Genomic DNA, 22,216 nt, shown 5'->3' on the forward strand with positions numbered 1-22,216 from the left:
ACTGGGGTGGGGGGGGCGTTGAACGGGGGCCAGTGGGAGCAGGATTTTTGAGTTGTGCTTAATTTGCGTTAATATGAGTTAAGTGCAGCTTGAAACTGCGCATTTTGAGGCTTTAGTGTACTTCTGATCTTTCTTGGTGAAAATTAGTTTTTCACCCCCCCAAGGTTTCATAATGCTTTATCTCCTCTCAGATGAGAGAAATGTGCAGTTCCGTGCTGTCTTTGAAAAAAAATGTTGTACTTAGGATTGTCCTGTTACTGTGGTTTATAACTGCATCCATTAGGATTATTAAATGTAAACATTATCCACCAGTTAATAAATTTATGTTTCATAATAGACTCTTCAGTCACCATTATTTCAGTCAAGTAAGAAAGCATATGATGTAATTCATTCTTTGTACATGTCTTATCAGATAATTGCTCGAATCATATTTTTGTTCAGCTTTCACAATCTACTGTTAAAGCAGATTCCTCCAAGTAGAAGCACTGATTCTGGATCCTCTGACAAAGTGTCTTGTACATATGTACAGCTCTATTAATCAGACTAGTTGAGTGAGTCACTATTTTTGAATAGCAGCCTACTCACAGAAGAAGTTCATTTGCTTTTTGACAAGCTATTCATGTTGAGTAATAGGGGGTGGGAATAAACAAATGGTATCTTGTATCCATTATTATTAAATTTGGTTTTGAGCTTTATTTTCTAAATAAGATGATAAATTACAGAATTAATCCCTCTTTGGTGTAGGTTATATTCTCTCTTTTCTCTAGCTTTTCCCTGAATGTTCTCTTCAGTCTAGAATAGCTGCCTTGGAATTGAACAGCAAAAAAAAAAAAAAGCAAGATATTAAAATAACAGCTGAGGGCTGTTGTTTAGATGGATCTTTCATCAAATTTGTGAAACCAGTGACATTTACAGCATTCTGCAGTTTTACTAAGTTATTTTCAGGCATTCCCATAATTTTTCTGTCATAGAACTGAGGTAGGGGGTCTAGTACAAATTTGAAAAACAATAAAGAGCTGAAAAGCAGAATTCTGCCCTTAGATCATATATGCACATACAAATCTTATTGACGTTGGTATGAGTTACATATGCAGATAGAAGAATTGTAGATGTTTCTGTAACTTTTGTTTTTTTTACACAGAGGGTTGTTAACCCTAAGCCAACCCCTTTTACCCTGGGGAGAGGTGGTCCAAATTTGTCTGATCTCTACCTTTTTTCTTGTCCAATTTGGGTGACCCTTTCAGGAGCTGTGGCTCCTGTTGGCATAGCTCTTCGGGTCATTGAGACACACAAGCCACCTCACCATGACACAGAATAGGCCAGAAGGGTGACTGTTGTCACCTGCCTTGTTCTTGATCACAATGGACTGGATTATGATCAGGACATCAGATGGCCTTCAACAGGGCATGCAGTGAACACTTCTCAAAAGGCTAGAGGACGTTGATTTTGCTGACCATGTCACCCTTTGTTCAGACCGACATAAATGCATGGAAGAAAAGGTTGCAACACTAGACAAAACTGCCTCAGTGATTGGACTGAGCATTATCAAGGGAAAGACCAAGACAATGAGGATCAACCAGTCCAACAACAACACTATCACATTGGGGGAGGATGACCTGGATGATGTGGAGCAGCTCACCTACTTGGGGAGCATTAAGAGCAGAGACAGAGGAACAGACAAGGATATTAATGCCAGAATAGGGAAAGCAATAGCTGCATTCAAAACTCTTCATCCCATATGGAGTTCACAAATAATAGCTGCGAATACAAAATTGGGGGTCTTCAACACCAAAGGGAAGAATATGCTGGGAGACCTGGTGTACTAAAAAGTCTTCAAATCACAGCTACAGACATTTATAAACAGATGCTTGAGGTATATCCTTTGCATGAAATGGCAAGACTTTATCACAAAAGAAGAGCTTTGGAACAGAGCAGAACAAGAACCACTTGACATTCTAATCAAAAGAAGAAAGTGTGTATAACTAGGACACACTTAGAAAATGATCATCCAGCATAGTACATCAAGCTCTCAAATGGAACCCATGTGGAAAACACAAAAGAGGAAGACCTCAGGCGAAGCGGAGAAGAGCTACTCAGATAAAGACAACAATCTGGGTACTCCTGGAGTCAGGTAGAAGTTTTGTCCCAAGCCAGAGTGAAGTGGAGATTTGTAGATGACCTATGCTTCACTCAGAATACAAGGGTTTGTCAAGTCAAATAGAAGAATTGGAAATAAATGACTATATATATATAAAATCATGACTTGCATTCTAGAATCAAGACTTATTTAACTTGTCACTTTCATGTCTTACAGTATTGTTCTCCAGCTTTTTTCAGCCAGATGAGCTGTGATCCCTTTTTCATGGACAGACCACTTTGTGTTCTTCAGCGAGAAGAGAAGTTTATCTCTCTGCGTTCTTTTAGTACACCAGATGAATCCTTTCATCTTAGTCATAACTGGATATCCTCCTGTGGCGTATTCCTTCCTGTAGATTTGGTGACGTCTAGTCAGTTTGGCAGGCATGATTAGTGAGTGTCTTGGGCCTCATCTACATGAATATTCCTGCAAAACAGCAGTTCCCTTGGGTTCAGAAAGTTGATTTTCCATTTAGCAGTGTAAAGGTGAACTTTTTAAAAACTTTTTTATCGTATCCAAATCCCTGAGCAAAGCAGCACGATTGAAATTAAATATACAGATTATGTTGCTGAACTGAGTTGATGAGTGATAAATCTAAGCTACAACAAAAATAAAATCCCTTCTTTCCGTTGATTAAACTCAGAACATTTAACTGTTTATAAAGTAGATTTGAATTTTCACACACACAAACCAAAATTGCTTTTTACGTTATCCACCTATTTTTCCTAATGTGTTTTAAAAAAAAATTAAAAACTTCCCCTGACACTTTCGAAATATAAAAATTGATTTGCTCCTTAAATCGTATATTCAGTAGGGGCACTTCTATTTATACTGGGGAAAAGCATTGCCACTGTCAGATTAAAAACACTTCAGTCAATGTATCTTTCACACATTTCATGCTTTTTCATACTCTGTGCACTCAATGCCAGTGGTGTTTATGATTAAATATAATGGCTTGCTCTCTCAAAGAGTATTTTCTTTCCTGTTTGATCCTACAGTGAGCACACAATTTCAAGTACAAGTTGAACCTCTCTAGTCCAGAACACGCTCATCTGGCAACATCCGTAATCTGGTATGATTTTAATTCGCCAAATGACCACTTATCACGGGTAATGACCAAGTTTCCCATGGTCCCATAAAGCTTATATATAGTCGCCAGTTCTGGCTCTCCGTGTTCTGTGCTGTTACTTAGCTGTCATTTACCTGAATGTCTTCTAAGAGCCCAGTAAACAATGGAAGTGTTGGTATTGCTAGACAATATTGATTTCCTGTGGTTTGGCAAATTCATTCGGATCTGGTCAGGTCCCAAGGAAGAGGTTCAACCTGTATGCTAATATCTTACGTGCAGCATTGTAAATCAGTGTAAGGTCAGGCAGCAATAGATGGTCCATGAGGGAACATCTAATTATTTAGAAAACAAAACCAAAAAAAGCCTCCAAGTTCCTGAGGGCTGTTGAGATGAACAGTTAGTGTGAGGCAAGCTGAGATGTAAATTTACAGTGTAGTGTGCTGCTTGCTAATTGTTCGTGGACCTATTAGTGCACACTTCTGGTTTCCTAGGGCATTTTGGTTTACTCCAATTTAAAATTGGAGTTATGTCAGTGTACACTAAGGGACTTTTCGTGCAAGTGAGCAGGGTCCACAAAGATTGTCTGGCACTCTAGTGCACTGTAGATTTACACCCTGACTTGCCATGCACTGACTGTTTTGCTAGATAAGCCGTGAGAAACAGATATCTGTAGGAGTTTGAAAAACGAGTACAACACTGAAAATTACAAACTATATTTATTTTTGCTTAAACATACTGTTATCTACAAATTTGTTCTAGTGCAAAATTCTGTTCATGAGTACAAATACTTGCTCCTGAAAGGCTTTAAATTCTTTAGCCTGATCCTGCACAAATGCTTAAGCATGGACTTAATTTTAAGTGTGTGAATAATTTCATTGACTAAAGTGGGACTAATAATGTGCTTAGCTTGATTAGGCCACAGTGCTCATCATTTTGTAGGATCAAACCTTAGAGTTTGCATGTTTTGAAGCATAAATAATAAGTTACATTAATATTTGAGAATTTTCAACAATATGTTTTAATAATCTGCGTTCATCCCAGACTTGAAAATTGTGTGTGTGTCATTTAATTATTTGTGTTAAGTCTAAAACCTTTTTCTTGTAACTTTTTACTCTCACAAGTACAGATTGAACCTCTTTACGCCGGCACTCTCTTGTCTGACAACATCTGTAATTTGGCATGATTTTAGTTAGCTGGATAACCACTTGCCGTGGATGTGGCTAAGATTCCCCTGGTCCCAAAAAGTTTGTTTGCAACCACCAGTCCTGGTTCTCGGTGTTCCGTGCGGTTTATTTAGCTGTAATTTACTGCTAAATATCTTCTGTGCACCCAGAAAGCAGTGGGCATGTTGGTAATGCTGCTCGACAATACTGATTTCTGTGGTCCAGCAATTTTTCTTGTTCAGCACCAGTCAGGTCCCAAGCATGCTAGACTAGAGAGATTCAACCTGTAGTGAATAGAAGGTGTGAGACCTGTATCTTGTATTTGTGTGGCGCGGGTGTGAGGGGGGTGGGGAGGTTGCATTGAAATGTGCATTCTGTTAATCTTTTATTTACTTGTAAAATTCCCAGAGAGAAACTAAAATTATTCTATTTTACTAATATAGGGCTAGATTCATGTACTGTGTAACTGCATTGAAGCCAAGGATGACTATGGGGCTCAATATTTTTTAAAAGTTTTACCAGATTTTATTGGCTCTAAATAAACTAATTCTGTTTGCTTCTCAACAAATAGATGTTGTCTGAAGCAGCTCCAGGAAAAGTGCACATTGTTCACGGGGACATTTTGACATATAAGATGGAGAGAGCTTTTCCAAAGCACCTTCAAAAGAAGTGGGAAGATGGTTAGTATCTGCATTCAGTGTATTTCTTGTTTCCTCCAAACTGTTTTTATGAAAATTATTTTGTTTGATAAGGTACTTGGAGTGTACTGTTTGTCGTGATTTCCATTTTCTCTTACTACTTCTACATAAAAGGGTTTTGATGTGTTTTGGTTAATAGCAGTTGACTAGCTTCACCCTAGTTTATGTTTCAGCTGTTAATGGTTAATCCTTCAGAAAGATTTCTCCAGAAAGGTAAGATTAGAGAAGCCAGCCTTCTTTACTCCAAAAGAAAACAATAGCAAACTATAATCACCTGTCACGTGACTTCCCTGAGACAGGTTTACTCTAGGAACTTATTCAGTATAATGACATTATTTAGGGAAAATTTACACCCTGAGTAATGCAGTTACACCAACCTAACTCCTATTGTAGACATCACTGTGTCAATGGTAGAGCTTCTCCCCTTACATAATTACTTCTTTTGGGGAGCTGGAGTGCATACACCAATGGGAGAAGTCCTCCTGTTGGCATAGGTAGCACCTTCATTGAATCAATAAGTTGGTGCAGCTGATCTTGCAGCCTTTTAATGGTAGGCAAGCCCGAAAGCAGTGAAGCTGAATTTGTATGACATTCAATCCAATTAAAAATTTTGGGACCTTTGCAAGTACTAGCTATCGAGTGTTGTCAGTGTGAAAAAACAGTTTCTGAAAAAAATAAGTAAAATAATGTGTGTATTCTTATTTTTACCCATCATCCTGCTTTTGCATGATAAATCGCTTTTTATTAAACTTCATTGGAACCACACTGAAGATTCTCGTAGAATCCTCTTTGAAACTTGGAGACATTCATAGTACTTGAAGTTATTGAAAGATTGTTTTTCTTGTTGACCCTTCAGTCTTGTCCCTTCAGTCTTGTATACTTGGAAAGTATAACATCTAATTAAGGCTTTTTACCAAATCTTGAGGGGATGGAGGTTATGACTAGATTTAATCTTTTCTTCAAAAACCACTAGATTAATTTACAGATAAGTTTACAGGCTTCTTTTTCAAAACCTGCTTTGTAGTCAAAGATAGGCACGTTGTTTCCTATAATACTAAGAAACACCATGATAGTTGTTACAATTGCTTCTGTCGTCCTTGTTTTTGTAATGAGTGGTGATGTTGGCATCTCTCATTTTTGTAATACTTCACCTTCTTTCCAGCACAGGCAGAGCAACTTGTGGAGATGTTCCAATACAATAGGATTTCTGTATTTTATGATCTCTAATGGTATGTGTTAGAGAGGCCATGTAGGACAAGCCTAAGCTCCTGTACTGTTGTTTCATCATCAGGTTGGTTCATAACAGGCAGGCTTTCAATGGTGTTGATGGTTGCATTGGTAACTATTTTTATGAGAGTAAAACTCAGAGTAGTGTATTATTACAGTAAGTTAATATTAAATTATCAGTATGGACACAGCCAAAGCAAAGAAGTGATACAGGCCCTGGATGCAGACAAGAGAATTTGGTGGACAAGGGAAGGTTCCCTGCCATAGCCTCTAAGCTCCCACCACTGGCCTGCTATCCTATCTTCAGCTCTTGGGCTGCCGGGAGAAGCTGGCTCAGGACAGCTCTGGGGATGGGGATGCAGCTCTAGCCCTGGGCATCTGCTGATGGGGCTGCAGAGGAAAATCAGCTTCAGCTCTGTGGCGGAAAGCTAGCTCCGGTCCCAGTCATGGCTCCCCGGGAGAAAGCCGGCTCTGGCTTTGCCGAGGAAAGATGGCTCCAGTTCCAGCCACAGTCCTGTGGTGCTGCCAGCAGATGCTAGCGCTAGCCTCAACCCTATGCACCTGCCCTCCCACAGGGGCTGCGGGAGCGGAGCGGGGGGGCGGCATGGGCTCCACTGCAGCTTCCCTACCCAAGCCCCCAGAGGATGTGTGGGCTTCAGCCTGTTGCCTGTCTCTCTGGTCCAGTCAAGGATGAGGGATGTTGCCAGACCAGACAGTGCTGGATTTAGGAGTTTCAGCCTGTACCAGTTTTAAAAGATGTCTGTCATGACTGGCAGTGTTTCTGGTGTCCAGCGTGCGTGCCTGATGCCTGGCATATTTGCTTGTGGGTCACTCGCCTTCATAATGCTTGATTTGCTCAACGTTTAAAATATGAGCAGAAAGGAGAGGCAGAATAAGCTTTGCTCTTTATTTTAAAAGGTGCTACCTGCAGAAAAACCCAGCAAGACTGCTAAATATTAGTGTATAGGTGATTCATGGTCTTTGCCCCCCCACCTCCCATTTACTTCCGTTGGTTTCTTGATTAATTTTTATTCTCAACATCTTGGTTTTGTTCTAAGTGCTCTTATCTTCCTTCTTTGCTTTTTCCCCTTTCTTGAGTAGTTTATTTTCCATCATGACTATTCTAGCCAGCCTTTCCCCAAGGAGATTAATCCCTCTTCTGCTGAGGCAGAAGCCTTCCAAACTATTCAGCCCTATCTATTCATAGAAATGATCATCGTTTCACAAAACCAGAAGCCTTTACCCTACCTCACTTACCTAACTATTTTTACAAGGGAATTCTTTTTAAATTTTTATAGATCCGCCAAACATACATATTATTGGAAATCTGCCGTTTAATGTTTCAACTCCTCTGATCATCAGGTGGCTTGAAAATGTTTCCAATAAAGATGGACCTTTCATTTATGGCAGAACTCAGATGACTTTGACTTTTCAGAAGGAAGTAGCAGAGGTAAGCTTTGTTATTGACTTATTAAAAAGCTTACAGTTGGACAAGTTATTTCTGTACCTAATTACTTTTGTGTTGTTTGAGAAAAGCCTCTGAGATTTTGCTGATAGGCAGGATGTTTTAAAGTTTCCTACTAGTCCATCTTCTCTCAAATTGTAATTTAAGGCAGGAGGACTGGCACGGTGCCTAAGTTTATGTGCACTTAGCTACAAATTAAAGAGTTCAATTCTAATTTTCAAAATCACTATTTCTTTTCATTGCAGTACTGTATGTTTAAAATGTTTGTGTGAAACACATCTCTTACACACTGAGATATTTCAGTGTCTTGGTGTTCTCTGAAGGCTGCTTCATTCACAGCATCCACAGCTTACTTCTTTCCTGTCTTTAACTATTTCTTTTCTTCAACAGTTGATTGTGACATTTTGAGTTAGCACTTCCTCATATTGTTTTTCTAAATCCTTAAGTCTGAATTACACTGGAAATACTTTTTTAACTTGCTTTATTTTAAACCTCCTTTGTTTCCAGAAGGATTTTGGATTTGAAACATGTAGTATCACTGATTCCCACTAATGATTAAACACTTGAAACAGGATATTTCTTGTCAGTAGAGCCCATAAATACTGCTCTTTGCTTTCCTGACTATAGTCTTGATGCCAGAAATCTGATTGGGACTGTTGCCAGTCTGTTCACCACAGCTTGACTGATAAGAATAGAAGCAAGTGCACCAAATCAGTTTCCAATTCTAAGAACTCTTTGGGCAATTTTTGATGGGTTACATTTCATCTGAAAAATGAGCAAGGATGAAAGTGAAATTGATCTGCCTGCTCTCCATAGACTCTGTCAGATGTTGCTGGGTCAACTGGTAATCAGCTAACTTACTTGGCGGTGCCCTCAAACGTTTTTCTTGGCTTATTTCATTATCAGAAAATCAGGTTGCCATTTTCTCAACCTCTTCACTGTTTTGTTTGTTACCTAAGCGCATAATACATGTTGCTCTGAAGCTTTTAAAACAGCTTCTCCAAATAGAAAACCAGTTAAAACTAAGTTTCGCCTGCAAGGACTTTTAAATGTTTGAGAGAACAAGATTCAAGATAGGTACTTAAGTAGTTTCACTAGATGGCTGTAGGCAAGTATTTTGTGTATTGTGAATATGAAGTAAATCAGCTGCCTGTTTCAGTTCTGAGTCCATTGTGACTTCTGGCAGAAAAGATCCAGAACTTCCCCAAATACTTCATAACATAAGGGCTATTAGCCCAAACATAAAAAATGGCTGATGGACAAGGTTTTAAGGTATAAAGTGGAAAGATATGGAATGCTGTGATAGCAACAAGAAAGAAATACAAAGAGTTGAAAACATAAATGCATTCTGTACTTTATAGAGCTATAATCAGCTGTATGTGCCTCTAGTTTTTTTTTCCCCTTCATGACACGTAGATTATAGTGTTTCTTTACCCAACATAGCTCAAATGACATGTAAAATAGCATACCCATTAAGTTCCTTGTATTTAGAAAGCTGAAAAGACTGAACGTTGTAAAGTGTACTGATGTGCTTAAGGTCATGGAATGAGTCAGTGTTGGTTTTAGTATTTATGCTGTAGGATCTTGTTTTCTTTATACTTTATTTTAATTTCCAAGATTGCAGTGAATATTTTAAAAAGAGAAGATCAAAGCCTTTCAGTGTTAATGGCTCACATTTCCATAATTTATGAGCTGATATGCTTTTTTTTTGAGAAATACACCATCTTCAGTTTAAAAATGTAAAAAAAAGGTTATCTTATGGTCATCCAGGAAACTGGGAGTCAGAATTTCTAGATTTTATTCCTGAATCCTCCATTCTCTATTTAGGCCTTAAGCAAGTTGTTTTATTTCTGTGTCTGTTCAGCTATTTATAAAAATGGTCCTTTTAGGTATCCAGGATATAGGTATCTTATAAATACTTAAAATGCACTAGTAGAAAACTGGGAATAAAAACCATTAACCAGTTTCACAGAGGTACCTACGCATTTAGATTATTAACTGAAAGATACTAGTACGTAGAATTTCTTGATTTTGGAAGAAATGAAAAGCATGACCAGAAATACTTATTACTGTTCTTCTTCAAGTGGTCCCCATGGGTGCTCCACATTAGGTGTCGGGCTCGCCCCAGTGCCGCAGATTGGATATTTCCAGCTGTATCTCGTCGGGTCGCACATGCGCCGATGCGTGTCGGTCTGTCGTGTGTTTTCAGTCATGTGCATGATCCGGTCCACGCCAGCTCCTCTCAACCGCCAACGGCTGCAGACGGAATCTGCTTCGGCTCCAACGCCTAAGGCAGATAAACTCGTTTATAATATAGTTATTAGTTTTTCTCGTTCTATAAGACTGTTAAAGTTTTTTCCTATATATAGTTTAAAAAAAAAAAAAAAAGAGGGAAAGAAGGAAGAGGCGACCACTTGGGACAGTCCACTATCTCAGAGACTGTGAACCTTATCTGTTTTGCTAGCTATTAGTAGCTGTTAAGTGCCCTGTTTAACTTTCAAAGTAGTTAAGTACCTTAAGAAGAGATGTCTTCACTGGGGTTTAAGAAATGTGAATCGTGCCACGAAGCTATGCCTGCCTCCGATGGCCACAGCAAATACATTTGTTGCTTGGGAGAGGCCCATGTCCTCCAGAAATGTCTGCACTGCTCTAAACTAATGGCCAGAGCAAGAAAGGACAGGGAGATGAGCCTTAAAATGATCCTGATGGACAAGGCCCTCCAGCCTGAGCCGTCGGAGATGCCCCAGAAGGAAGGGCCCTCAGGGCCGCATAAGAGGACGTCAACCTCTTTGACCTCCTCTCCATAAGAAAAAGAAGGTATCCCCACTCGATCCTTGCCCGTGGTATCTGTGAGCAGGACGAGTGAGGCACAGGGCTGTGAACTGCTGGCTATTCAAAGCAGCAAGAAGGCCACGCAACATAAAACAGTGTCTGGGGCTCTGACCAGTAAACAGTTGGCACCAAGAACCCTGCAGGCACCGACATGGCAGGCACTGGAGGCTACAGCACCAAGAGCACTGGAACCGGAGACCCCGACGGTGCTGGAGACAGCTGCGCTTGCGGAACCGCACATGGCGGCACTGGGCACGGCACCAATGCCCGCACCGAGGTCCCAGGCACCGGAGATGGTGTGTTAGCCGGTGGCCAGGTATGGAGCTTGTTGCTGCGGGCAGCCAGGCCAGGCTGACGGAATCCCCTGGGTCCTAAACAACCCAGTTTTTACGGCTGGAGCAAGGAGCTCCTAGCACTCTCACCTATGGCCAGGCTGTGGTAACCAAACGGTTAAAGTTCTTTTACTGTGCTGGCTGTGTTGCAGTGACAAAGAGTAACAGCAGTCAGGCTCAGATCTTAACTAGTTACAGGTTTATTTAAGCTACAGTTATAAGCGTGCGGTTACAAAAGGCTATTGTCTACTTCTTATATGCTAGCAAAGTACAGGTGTTAACAGGTTACGTTACAATCCAATACAAAGATATCTGTTACCATCTAACACAATGATATCTTAATACAACAACATCTAGTTACAGAGCTCTAATTCTTTAACTGTGCGCACCAAAAAGGAGACCTTAGCATGGGTATCTCTTACCCTCTTTGCGTCTCTCGATACCAGCGTAGCCAAGCCGGATCAGTCACTCAATTCCGCGGAAAGATGAATACGAGGTTGGGCGTCCCCAGTTGCGGACCTCGGGAGGCAATCACCTGACCCGACCAGCAGGTAGTTGTTGGAGATGCACTCAGAGTTAGAGTTCTGCTGGGCCCACCTTTATACCCCCTTAGGTTATGTATTCTCTTTCTTATCTATGGTGACAGATCGTACTGGTCTGTCTTTTGTGACGCCAGTTTTTACAAGGGCAATTCTTACTTAATTTGCACTTGTAAGACAGGAGATAAGCAATTTGGGAGTACAGGACATTCTTTTACAGGGGTGGAGATTTCCTCTTCTGGGATGGCTGTGTGGTCATCAAATCCATCAATGCCAGCTGGGGTGATTTCCTGAGGTCCCCCCCTCTCTTGTTGACAGTTTGGCCTGTTAGCCTTTTATCTGTACTTTCTGTTTCTCAGGGTCATGATGAGCTAGCACATCTGGGCCTCAGTGAGAGACATCAAAGACTGTGCTGTCAGCAGCTGTTTCCGTGCCCTGTGTGCTTGTGAGGCACCTCAGTGGGGGGGGGCAGCGAGCAAGCTGGCTTGTAAGGGGGAGACTTTTGTCTGGCTACATGGTGGCACCGACCACACAGCCACATGGGCCGCGCAAGGCAAGATTTAAGACCCGGCACCATAGCCCATCCCCAGACATTCTCAGGATGCCACTTTCTCCCAGCTCTCCTCCTGAGATGGGTATGCCAGAACAGCCGGCCACCTCGTATTCATAGGGGCGGTGGAGAGAGTCCCGGACGAATTCCAATGGAAAGGTTTCTACTCCCGATACTTTCTCACGGCGAAAAAAACAGGAGACTGGAGGCCAATCCTGGACCTACGGGCTCTCAATCAATATTTGCGCAAACAGCACTTCAAGATGACTACAGTTGCCTCCATGGCACTGGACGACGGGGATTGGTTCGCAGCCCTTGACCCGCAAGATGCGTATTTCCATATAACAATCCATCTGGCACACAGGTGCTTTCTTCGCTTTCTTCGCTTCAAAGTGTGCACGGAGCACTTCCAGTACAGGGTCCTTCCGTTTGGACTCTCTTCAGTGCCCAGAGTCTTTACCAAGATGCTTGAGGTCGTGTCAGCTTACCTGCATCGGCAGGACGTATTCATTTTTCTGTATCTGGATGACTGCTTTCTAAAGGGCGTCTCACGAGCAGATGTCCTGCTCATGATAGACATCACAACAAGGACCTTCCTCTCACTGGGGCTAGTCATCAGTTTTCAAAAATCGACGACGGAGCCCACACAAAAGATAGAATTTATAGGGGCATGCCTAGACTCTACTACATCGAGAGTATATTTGTCCGATGCATGTTTTTGCGCCATCAAATCCTTAGTGCAGGTGCTTACGTACAGCCCCACAATGCCAGTCCTAACTTGCTTACAGCTACTGGGACACGGGGCCACCACCACGTTCATGGTGCAGAATGCCACACTACATATTCAAGGCCTTTGGCACTGGTTGGCGACAGTGTACAGGCCAATGATTCATACCACTCACAAAAAGGTATCGCCCACGATGAAGGTGTGAAAGTCTCTGCCATGGTGGGCAGACTCCAAGAACTTACTATCAGGGATGCCCTTCCACCAACCACAAATCGTGGTTTTTCTCCCAACAGATGTGTCCCACATAGGATGGGGGGCACACATGGGCAACAAAGTGACACAGGGGCGATGGTCTCCAGCAGAGATGGTGATGCACATAAGTGTATTGGAACTCAGAGCAGCGTTCAATGCATGCAGACGCTTCCGCAAATATCTGCATGACAAGATAGTTGGAGTCAATACCTACAACACCTCCACAATGTTCTATATCAATTGCCAAGGCAGAGCCAGGTCTCGTGCATTATGTGCAGAGGTGGTCTGACTGTGGAATTGGTGCATCGCAAACAACACAACGCTGAAAGCCTCATACCTGCCTGGCATCCACAACGTGAGAGCAGATCATCTAAGCAGGCATTTTGCTCTCACACATGATTGGCAGATCCGCTCCGATCTACTCCACAATATATTCGACAGGTGGGGGTTTCCACAGGTCGACTTGTTTGCCACCTACACCAACAAGAAATGCCCGCAGTACTGCTCCAGAGCAGGCGTTGGGCAAGGCTCCTTGGGGGACGCATTTATGCTCTCATGGAAGGGCCCATTGCTGTATGCCTTCCCTCCCACAAGGCTCATTCACAAGGTCCTAGAAAAAGTGAGGAGGGGGAAGGCACGCCTAATACTCATAGCCCCAACATGGGATCGACAGCACTGGTTTCGTCTGCTGCTACTCGTGTCATGCTGCCCACCACTCCCCCTCCTGAGAGTACCGGACCTTTTCATGCAGAGTCAGGGGTCCATAACACACCCTCATCCTCGAATGCTCTGCCTCAAAGCATGGCTCATCCATGGCTCAGGGCCTTAGAGAGAACATGCTCCGAAGGAGTAAAAGAGGTCCTGGAATGCAGTCGATGGGCCTCCACCAGGAAGGCTTACGCACACAAATGGAAACGTTTTATATCCTTGTGTTTGTCCAAGCAATTGACTCCTCTGGACGTCTCCATTCCCACAATTCTAGAGTACTTACTGGAACTGAAACAAGGCGGACTCACTTTATCATCATTAAAGGTCCATCTTGCAGCTATGTCAGCATTCTGACATACGAAAGATGGGTCAACTGTATTTGCCCATCCCATTACCACATGGTTTCTAAAGGGGCTTGCAAATCTATACCCCCCCCTCCCCCGCGGAAACAGTTATCGCCTTCATGGAGCTTAGACCTGGTCCTCGACACATTGTCTAGACCACCCTTCGAACCATTGGCCACTGTATCCCTCCGACTACTTACCATAAAAGCAACTTTTCTTCTTGCGATTACATTGGCCCGCTGCATGAGCAAGCTGGCAGTGATAATGGTAACGCCACCCTATACAACTTTTTCGAAGGAAGAGGAGGTTTTATGATTACACCCGACATTTCTTCCAAAGATCACCTCAGAGTTCCACATTTAATGAGCCAGTAGTTCTACCATCATTCTGCCCGAGACCACATACCTTGAGTAGGGAAGTACAACTGCATTCACTCAATGTGAGGAGGGCGCTGGCCTTTTACATAGACAGAACTAAACCCTTCTGGAAGAAAGACAGGCTCCTGGTGTCTCTTGCACCCAGATGAAAAGGGGAAGGCCTATCATCAAAAAGAATTTCAAATAACATCGTATTCTGCCTAAAAATGTGCTACGAACTCCGTGAGACCCCTCTGCTAGTTCCGCCCAGAGCTTACTCCACTAGAACGATGGCGACATCGACAGCCTTCTTCAAAGGAGTCGCATTAAAGGACATCTGCAGAGCGGCAACATGGTCAGCCTACTACACCTTAGCCAGACACTATGCGATTCACCAGGTGTTGGATGAGGATGCGCGTCTATCGACACCAGTCCTTTCAAGGGCAAGCTGCACATAACTCTGGTACCCACCTCCATTTTTGGGGTCACTGCTGGGTAGTCACCTAATGTGGAGCACCCGTGGGGACCACTCGAAGAAGAAAGAGAAATTACTCACTTGTGTAGTAACAATGGTTCTTCGAGATGTGTCCCCATGGGTGCTCTACTACCCACCCATTCCTCCCCACTTCGGAGTTCTGCTTTGTTTCTTTCAGGAGCATCCGGGGTGGTTGATTGAGGAACTGGTGTGGACCGGATTGCGCATGTGACCGAAAGCGTGCGAAGGCCCGACGCACCTTGGCGCGTGCACGACCCAACAAGATACAGCTGGAAATCTCCGATCTGCGGCGCCGGGGCAAGCCCAGCACCTAATGTGGAGCAGCCACGGGGACACATCTTGAAGAACCATTGTTACTACACAAGTGCGTAACTTCTCTTTTTTTTATATGACACAAAAATCAGACATTGCCAATATGTGGGTTTTAGATGCAATGAAGAGAAGCTTGAAAGACGAAAAAGGACAATACCAAAGAAAAAAGTGACCGTACAGATTCTGTTGGTAAAATGTCTTAGTGCAACTTATGTGCCACGTAAAGCTGTACATTCTTGCCTTGCGGCTGAAAGGTTACATTTCCACCTACTTCTCTCTGTTATTTCTCAGCCTAGCTGTTCATTGTGAAACTTATCAGAGTGCTCCATTTCTGGCTCCATTATACTTAACTTACAATAATGGATGTCTGCTGTGGTAGTCATCTATAAAATTAGTAATTGTAGCTTTATAAGTCTTTTTGGGACTTCTTGTGGAAATGAAGAGATTTTTGGAACTGAATTTCAAGTAAACAATTAAAGATATGTTGCCTCATTTTTATGAAATTATTTTAACAATATTTTTAAAATGTCATCCAGTTGTTGAGGGGAGGAAAAAAATCAGCCTTATCTTTGTAATAGGTTCAGATAGATTTACAGGGAAGAATACTTTTATGTGCATCCTTTTGTTGAGTTTGTGAGAATCTTATTTGATTGATCTTGCAAGAAGGAAGAAAGTCCAAGAAGAATAAGCACTCAAACATGGACATTGAGAACAGGGGAGTCTTTGAGACCATTGTCATCCAATGCTATCTTTAGCGTAGGTTCTGCAATCAGACTGGTTCAGCTGGCTTACAGAACCTATTTGTATCAGTGAAGCCCCACAGAAGTACAGGGAACTACCTGCACAGATTAAATTATAGGTTTGGGGCAATAAATTGTGTGTAATTCAGATACAATGATAGGCACATTAGAAAAACATTAGATGGTTTGGACACTAATTTTGATCTTTGTATTTACTTTTAAGCCGATGCCTCTACACATTAATTTGTAACTCTTGGTTTTAAATATTCTTACCTTAGATTAAGCTGCGAGTTTATAGAGCTTTAATATACTTTCCACTTGGTCAGTCTGGATTCATTAACTTATAAGTGACACTCTGATTATCCCACAGAGGCTCACAGCCAGCACAGGAAGCAAGCAACGCAGCAGATTGTCCATCATGTCTCAATACCTCTGCACTGTTCAAACCTGTTTCACAATTCCCGGTCAAGCCTTTGTTCCAAAGCCAGAGGTGAGTCATCTTTGTGCATTGACTTTGCTCGCAGAAGATAACCTGCTACAGTTTTATCTAATTCTTTATCATAACAACAACTTGTACAGAAAGGACTGATTCTGAGAGATGCTTAAAACCATTGGGATGAGTGGGAGTTGAAGGCACACAGCACTTTGAGAACCAAGGCCAACACAGTGTGAACCTGATCTTTGAAAAGACAGTGTAGAAATATAGTAGGCACTCAAAGATGAGTGATAAAATAATAGAAAGCATGAAGTTCTTCCATATGAGTAGAGCTTGAAAGGCTGGAGAGACTTGTGACTGTTTACAGGGGAGATGATATAAAGAAGTTAAATAACAGAACATGGGGAGGTGTCCAGTGAAATTGAAACGTGAATTTAAAATTGATAAAAGGAAATATATTTTACATCACATACAATTAACCTGTGGGAAGAATTGGCACCAAATATCATTGAGGCCAAACTTATTAGGACTTAAATTAGGTTAAGCATCTATATAGATAACATTTGCAGTGACAATAGATATTTTTTAAAGAAGGGGTGTGTATGCTCGTGTTTCATAGAATAAACCAGCCACTAACAGAGAGATTCAAGGAAGATCTTTTGCTGTGGATGGAAGTTATTCCATGGTTGTATATTTTGATGATTCTTGTACCTTGCTTTGGAGCTTCCAGTAGGGAATACTGGACTAGCTGGATCTGCTGGGCTTGTCAGATGGAGCATAAAAAAGAACATAACTGCTTTTGTCGAAGATAGTGGTAACATTTTCATTGACTTTATTGTAGGATTGGGCCATAAACTGGGATTGCAGTATGATACAAGATTTAACTTTTTAATACAATATAAGAAAGTTGGGGCTAGGCTCAAAAAGTAAACTTAAGCATTGTAACACCTAACTCCTAGGCACCCTGCTCCCCAGTGGAATTCAGGAGCCTGATCAGTCACTTAAGCTTCCCATGAATTACATGAAGAGAGTTAGTTGCCTAACAAATGGATATACCGAAGCTAGCAAGCTGTGTGGGGACCTGACTAAAATAAACTGTGGGAAATGTTGAGAAGCTTTTTGCTCTGTAAGGTTAGTTGTGATGCTAACTACTGGGTTGGACTGTGCAGATGAGATAGGCAAAGAAATATCTAGATGGTGGTGAGCAAGGTGGGGGGCATGACATTTCATAGAGGGGAGCCCAGCACGATCTGCAGGTCTCAGGCTCATTCCTCTCCTTCAAAATGTTGAAATATGTTACCGTTTTTATGTATGTGTATTCACATTTATATATCAAGTTAATAGTTTTTATATTCTATAGATTTTCCTACACGTGCCAAAAGTGTTTCCCACCCCCGCATGAACATAATCAAAATTTCCACCAGTTTGGATTAGATTAGGCAGCTGGGCAGGGGGGTCTGCTAATTGCTGGGATGAAAAGTGGGGCCTGGGATGAAAAGTTTGCTCACCCCTGGACTAGACTGATAAGACCTGGTGCCTCAGTAGGTTTTGCAGCTTTGCACATGCCTAGTGGTAATAGCTTAGGCACTCATGAAATTTAGGCACCTACACTGTAAGGTGGCATCTCAGTGGTGGCTTTGTGAAAGACAAAGTTGCTTAAATGTTGGACATAAGGCACTTAACGTACATACCTCTGTCTTTCAGTGAATGGAGCCCCGTGTATCTATATTTTCTTTCTTTTGATTAATTTTGTCTCCTTTAAATAGTCTTTAATCTGTAAGATCAGACCAGTGCCTCCATGGTTAGAATGGTACAGTTTTGAGTACAATTTCTTTTGCATTACTAACGTGCATACTTCTTCTCTGAGGAAGATCCTTAAATCAAAATACATTATATGTGGTTTATACCGATTGGGACTAGAGTTATTAATGGTGACCTGGGACAGCACGCTGATTCTAAAGTTTTGTCTTCCAATAAACATCTTTGTGGGAATTGTTAATAAAATGTATAGTCTTTAATGATAGAACATAAGATGAAAATATTTCTTGTTTAAGCTGATTAACAGCCAGTGAGAGAGTGTGAAATATTTGATTTGGAATATAAGTAAACATTTAGGCTGTGTCTACACTGAGTCCTAGTGCTGACAGTTTAATGCAAATAAGCAGCCTCGAAAATGCAAAATGATGGGTCATTTGAGGCTAATTTGCATATCCACAGCAGGAATCAAGCAGTGTAGATATGGTTCTGCTGGCAAAAAACCCATTTGTCAGCAGAACCACATCTACATGGCTTCATTTCTTCCATGAATATGCAAATTAGCCTAATGAATGTGCACATTACATGCACAGATATGCAAATGAGCCCCATTTTGCATTTTCGAGACTGCTTATTTGCATCACACTGTTGGCACTAGGGATCAGTGTAGAGACAGCCTTAGAGAGAGAGAGAGAGAGAGTAATATTAGGAAAGCAGTTTCCAGATATAAGGGGGATGTTTAGCCGTAACAGAGCATTAGCAAAAGAGTATATAAATCAGTCTGATTAACTCCTAGATCAGCTGCTACAGGGCTATTCAGTTGGAGTTCCAAAGTATTTTAAAGCTGCTCAGTGAGCTAGAGTTGGTCACAAGTTACACCTGCAATCTCCGTTTTTTTCCATAGCAGTAAATTGGTGTATCAAAAACTGTCCTGTAATGCTGAAGAATTTTTGAAGGTGCCTCAAACAAGACACATCTGTCATTGCCAAATGATGGAGTTTTATCTGTACATGCCAAAATGTTGGTCCTAGGTCACTTTGTTTAAATATATTTGTAACACTATTTTAATGAGAAGGGCACTACTTTGTTTATACTGCTATATATGTATATATATATATATAGCAGAAGAGAAAGGATACCAAGATGATGTACCAACATCAGTGGTTCCTGTAAGTTGTGCACGTTTGGCCACTTGAGAGATTCCAGTGCCATCGAGCTGAATAGTAGAGCACCGGCAGCTAGGTTTGTGTTTTTTCCTGGTCAGTGCACTTAACAGAATTTATTTCACTCATGGATGGAAAAGATTGGAGAGAAAATTGACCATGCTGGGGAGTGCTGTGTAATTCTTTTTGCTCTGTTGGTAGACTAGCTGGGGATGGATCCAGAGCAGCAGCATGGTAGTGTGATGAGTTACTTTCAAACTGATAGTTAATAAATTCCAGATTGCAGAAATTGAAAGACAGAGTAGAAAAATCCATGTGATTTATTTCCAGACCCAAAGTACCTCAGTGCTTATCTCCAGTGCTCATGGCCCTGTGTTATGTATTTGAAAATTATCTAGTAGAATTGTTTCCTGAAAGAAAAAATACTTATTGGGTGGGCACCATTAGTGTAGTGATCCATGTTTGTTCATGTGGGTAATGCTTTTTTCCTGATGTGCCTCTCTGAAACCTATGATTATGTGAGCTGTGCATGTTAACACCTCCATGCTATCAAGAGAAGAGATGGCTGGGGACAGCAGGGTTGATTGATCTAAATCGCAGCGCTTAGATGATTTTTAATTTTGGAGTAAGCCCAGGTGCCCATTTGAACTCACTGGCTCGTTTTCTTTAAAATATATATAAATATAATATAATATAGGATGGGGTTCCTGTGGAAAAGCAGAGTTATGCTGTAGTAAAATAGAGAATAGTCTTATGGAATCACCATTATGGCCTGTGGCCATGATGTTCTAGAATTAGGAGCATATATTTTAATTATAAATTAAGAAAATGACAGGTGGGAACTGGCAACTCCAGATTTCTGTTACTACTGCATTCTGTATGGTATACTTGAATGATAGATTCTAAACCTAGTTAACTAATTAAACAAGCCAAAAAGGTAAGCTAAGCAAAACTGGTTTTTCTAGCAAACCTCTTGTTAAATCACAGTTACAGTAAAATTATAAAGAGGAAGTCTTGAAGAATGATGCATTGCAAAGTGAATTATTTAAGTTACCTACCGGTTGCCCCACTCAGCCATATCGACATAATTTTCTCCTAGTAAGCAGTTTTCCTTCTGATGCTTCATTTTTGCAACTAGACCCTATATCAGGGTTGGGCAAGATATGCATCTGGCCTGCCAAGCCTTTTAATATAGCCCATGACTGGACCTAAGGCCATGGTGGGGGAGAGCCTTGGGTGGTGCCCTCACCTTCAGCAAAATTGATCAGCTATTTTCCAGAAACTGGCCAGTAGGAGCTGAGAGAGTTTTCATGGGGAGTGGGGACAACACACGCAACCATCCAATGGGAGTTGAGCGACTTAGCTGGGGATTAGTACAGCACAATTTCTTATCTCCCATTTGCCAGTTGCCTTGCAGTAGGAGCTGAGGGATTTTGCTGGGGACAGGGTCAGTGCAGCAGAATTTCTCAGCTCCCATTAGCTGGCTTCTGGCTAATAGGAGCTAAGAGATTTTACTTGGAGTGGGGGCAGCGTGGGAAGCCCTCCCCCCCAGTGCAGAGAGCCATGTGGAAAGCCAGTGGGAGGGGGCTCCTGGCAGGAGGGGAAGCCTGCCTGAGAAAGCTGCTGGCCAGGAGCTGCTTAGATAAGAGCCTTCCAGCCAGAGCATGCCTCTGGCATCTCACCCCAACTCCCTCCCAGATGCTGCACCTGCTCCTACACCCCCTCCCCAGATCAGAATCCTCCCCTGTACCCCTGTAGCTCACCCCAGGTCAGAAACTCCCTCTCAGACCCCACACCCTGTCCTGCACCCCAGTTAACTACCCCGAGCTCCGTTTGGAACCTGAGCTCCATCCCAGACCCCACACCCATCCATGGAAAAGTACAGCCTTTGACCACTTTCCAAAATCTTGGTGGGCCAGCTTGCCATCAAAAATTATTGCCCACCCCTGTCTTGCATCATCTTTTTGCACTGCTTACACTTGACACATTTTTCCTTTTTTGCCCAGCTAATGAATTTCTTCAGACAAGTTGCCTCTTATGCCCAGAAACCATGACAGTTATCGAGTGTCAGAAGTGTGGGGTGAATATAGGAAGCTGTGTACGTGCTGAATAATTTCCTCCTTTTTTTTTCCCGCCCCAAATTCACTCCAGTGTTCCTTTTCTGTGCTGCCTCCATCCTTTCTTACATATTGTGTCTCTGTCTTTAAGACAATGTCTTAACAAACTCCTCTGCCATTGTTGGCCAAGGTACAATCACTAAGCACAGAACAAAAACAATCCTAACCAGCTTGTGTCTTTGACACATTACTTTTTAGTCTGCTGAGAAACAGAAATTGAAAACCCAGAACTTTCAAGAAGCAAGAGCTACTAGTTAGGCTGGACAGACTAGAGCCATTAATTCATTTTTATGAGGCTGTAAGTGCACATGAGCATGTTGGTGATGAGATTTAATTGTAATGTTTACTTTTTAAATGAAAAAAAATGGTATTTTTAAAAAATCATCAATTTTTATCCATTGTGGGGACAGGGCATTCTAAATGAAGTGTCCCTGGATTTTGAACTTGTCCTTTCTTGATCTACTAGAACCTGGTCTGGTGATTATTGGGTCCTGCTGCGAGACTTGTCAGATTTCCAAGGTTATTCTAGGGTTTTGGTGATAGGATGGATGTGGTGGCGGGATGGAATTATTTGTGGAGAGGCTGCAGTGTTTTTGGAGATGCTGCCTTTTTAATGATTTTGTTTTGATAAAAACCCTTTTGTGTTTCTTTTGCCTTGAAAACCTGATGTGCATTGCTGAAAAATGCAAATAAAAATCTCAAAGTCCTATTCAACCGTGGTGGTATCCTTTGCTAGTGGTCTACCTGAGAGCTCTGTAGTCTTTATTTTCACTGTCTGTGACTTAAAGTACTATAACT

The 22,216-nt window shown here is 41.9% G+C and overlaps 1 protein-coding gene across 3 annotated transcripts in view; it reads left to right on the forward strand.

The window, feature by feature from the left end:
* The window catches only part of TFB1M (transcription factor B1, mitochondrial), a 57,884-nt gene that overhangs the window by 11,870 nt on the left and 23,798 nt on the right, over window positions 1-22,216 (forward strand). For 2 of the 3 annotated variants that reach the window (XM_074990347.1, XM_074990348.1), the window contains exons 4-6: window positions 4,941-5,049; window positions 7,593-7,744; window positions 16,318-16,437. In XM_074990347.1, coding sequence (XP_074846448.1) covers window positions 4,941-5,049; window positions 7,593-7,744; window positions 16,318-16,437 — 381 coding nt within the window. Of the gene's footprint in view, window positions 1-3,135; window positions 3,210-4,940; window positions 5,050-7,592; window positions 7,745-16,317; window positions 16,438-22,216 lie in introns of all 3 variants that reach the window. The other variant, XM_074990349.1, reaches the window with a different exon arrangement.

The sequence above is a fragment of the Carettochelys insculpta genome, chromosome 3 (genome assembly GCF_033958435.1).
Source record: "Carettochelys insculpta isolate YL-2023 chromosome 3, ASM3395843v1, whole genome shotgun sequence".
NCBI classification, from domain to species: domain Eukaryota; kingdom Metazoa; phylum Chordata; order Testudines; family Carettochelyidae; genus Carettochelys; species Carettochelys insculpta.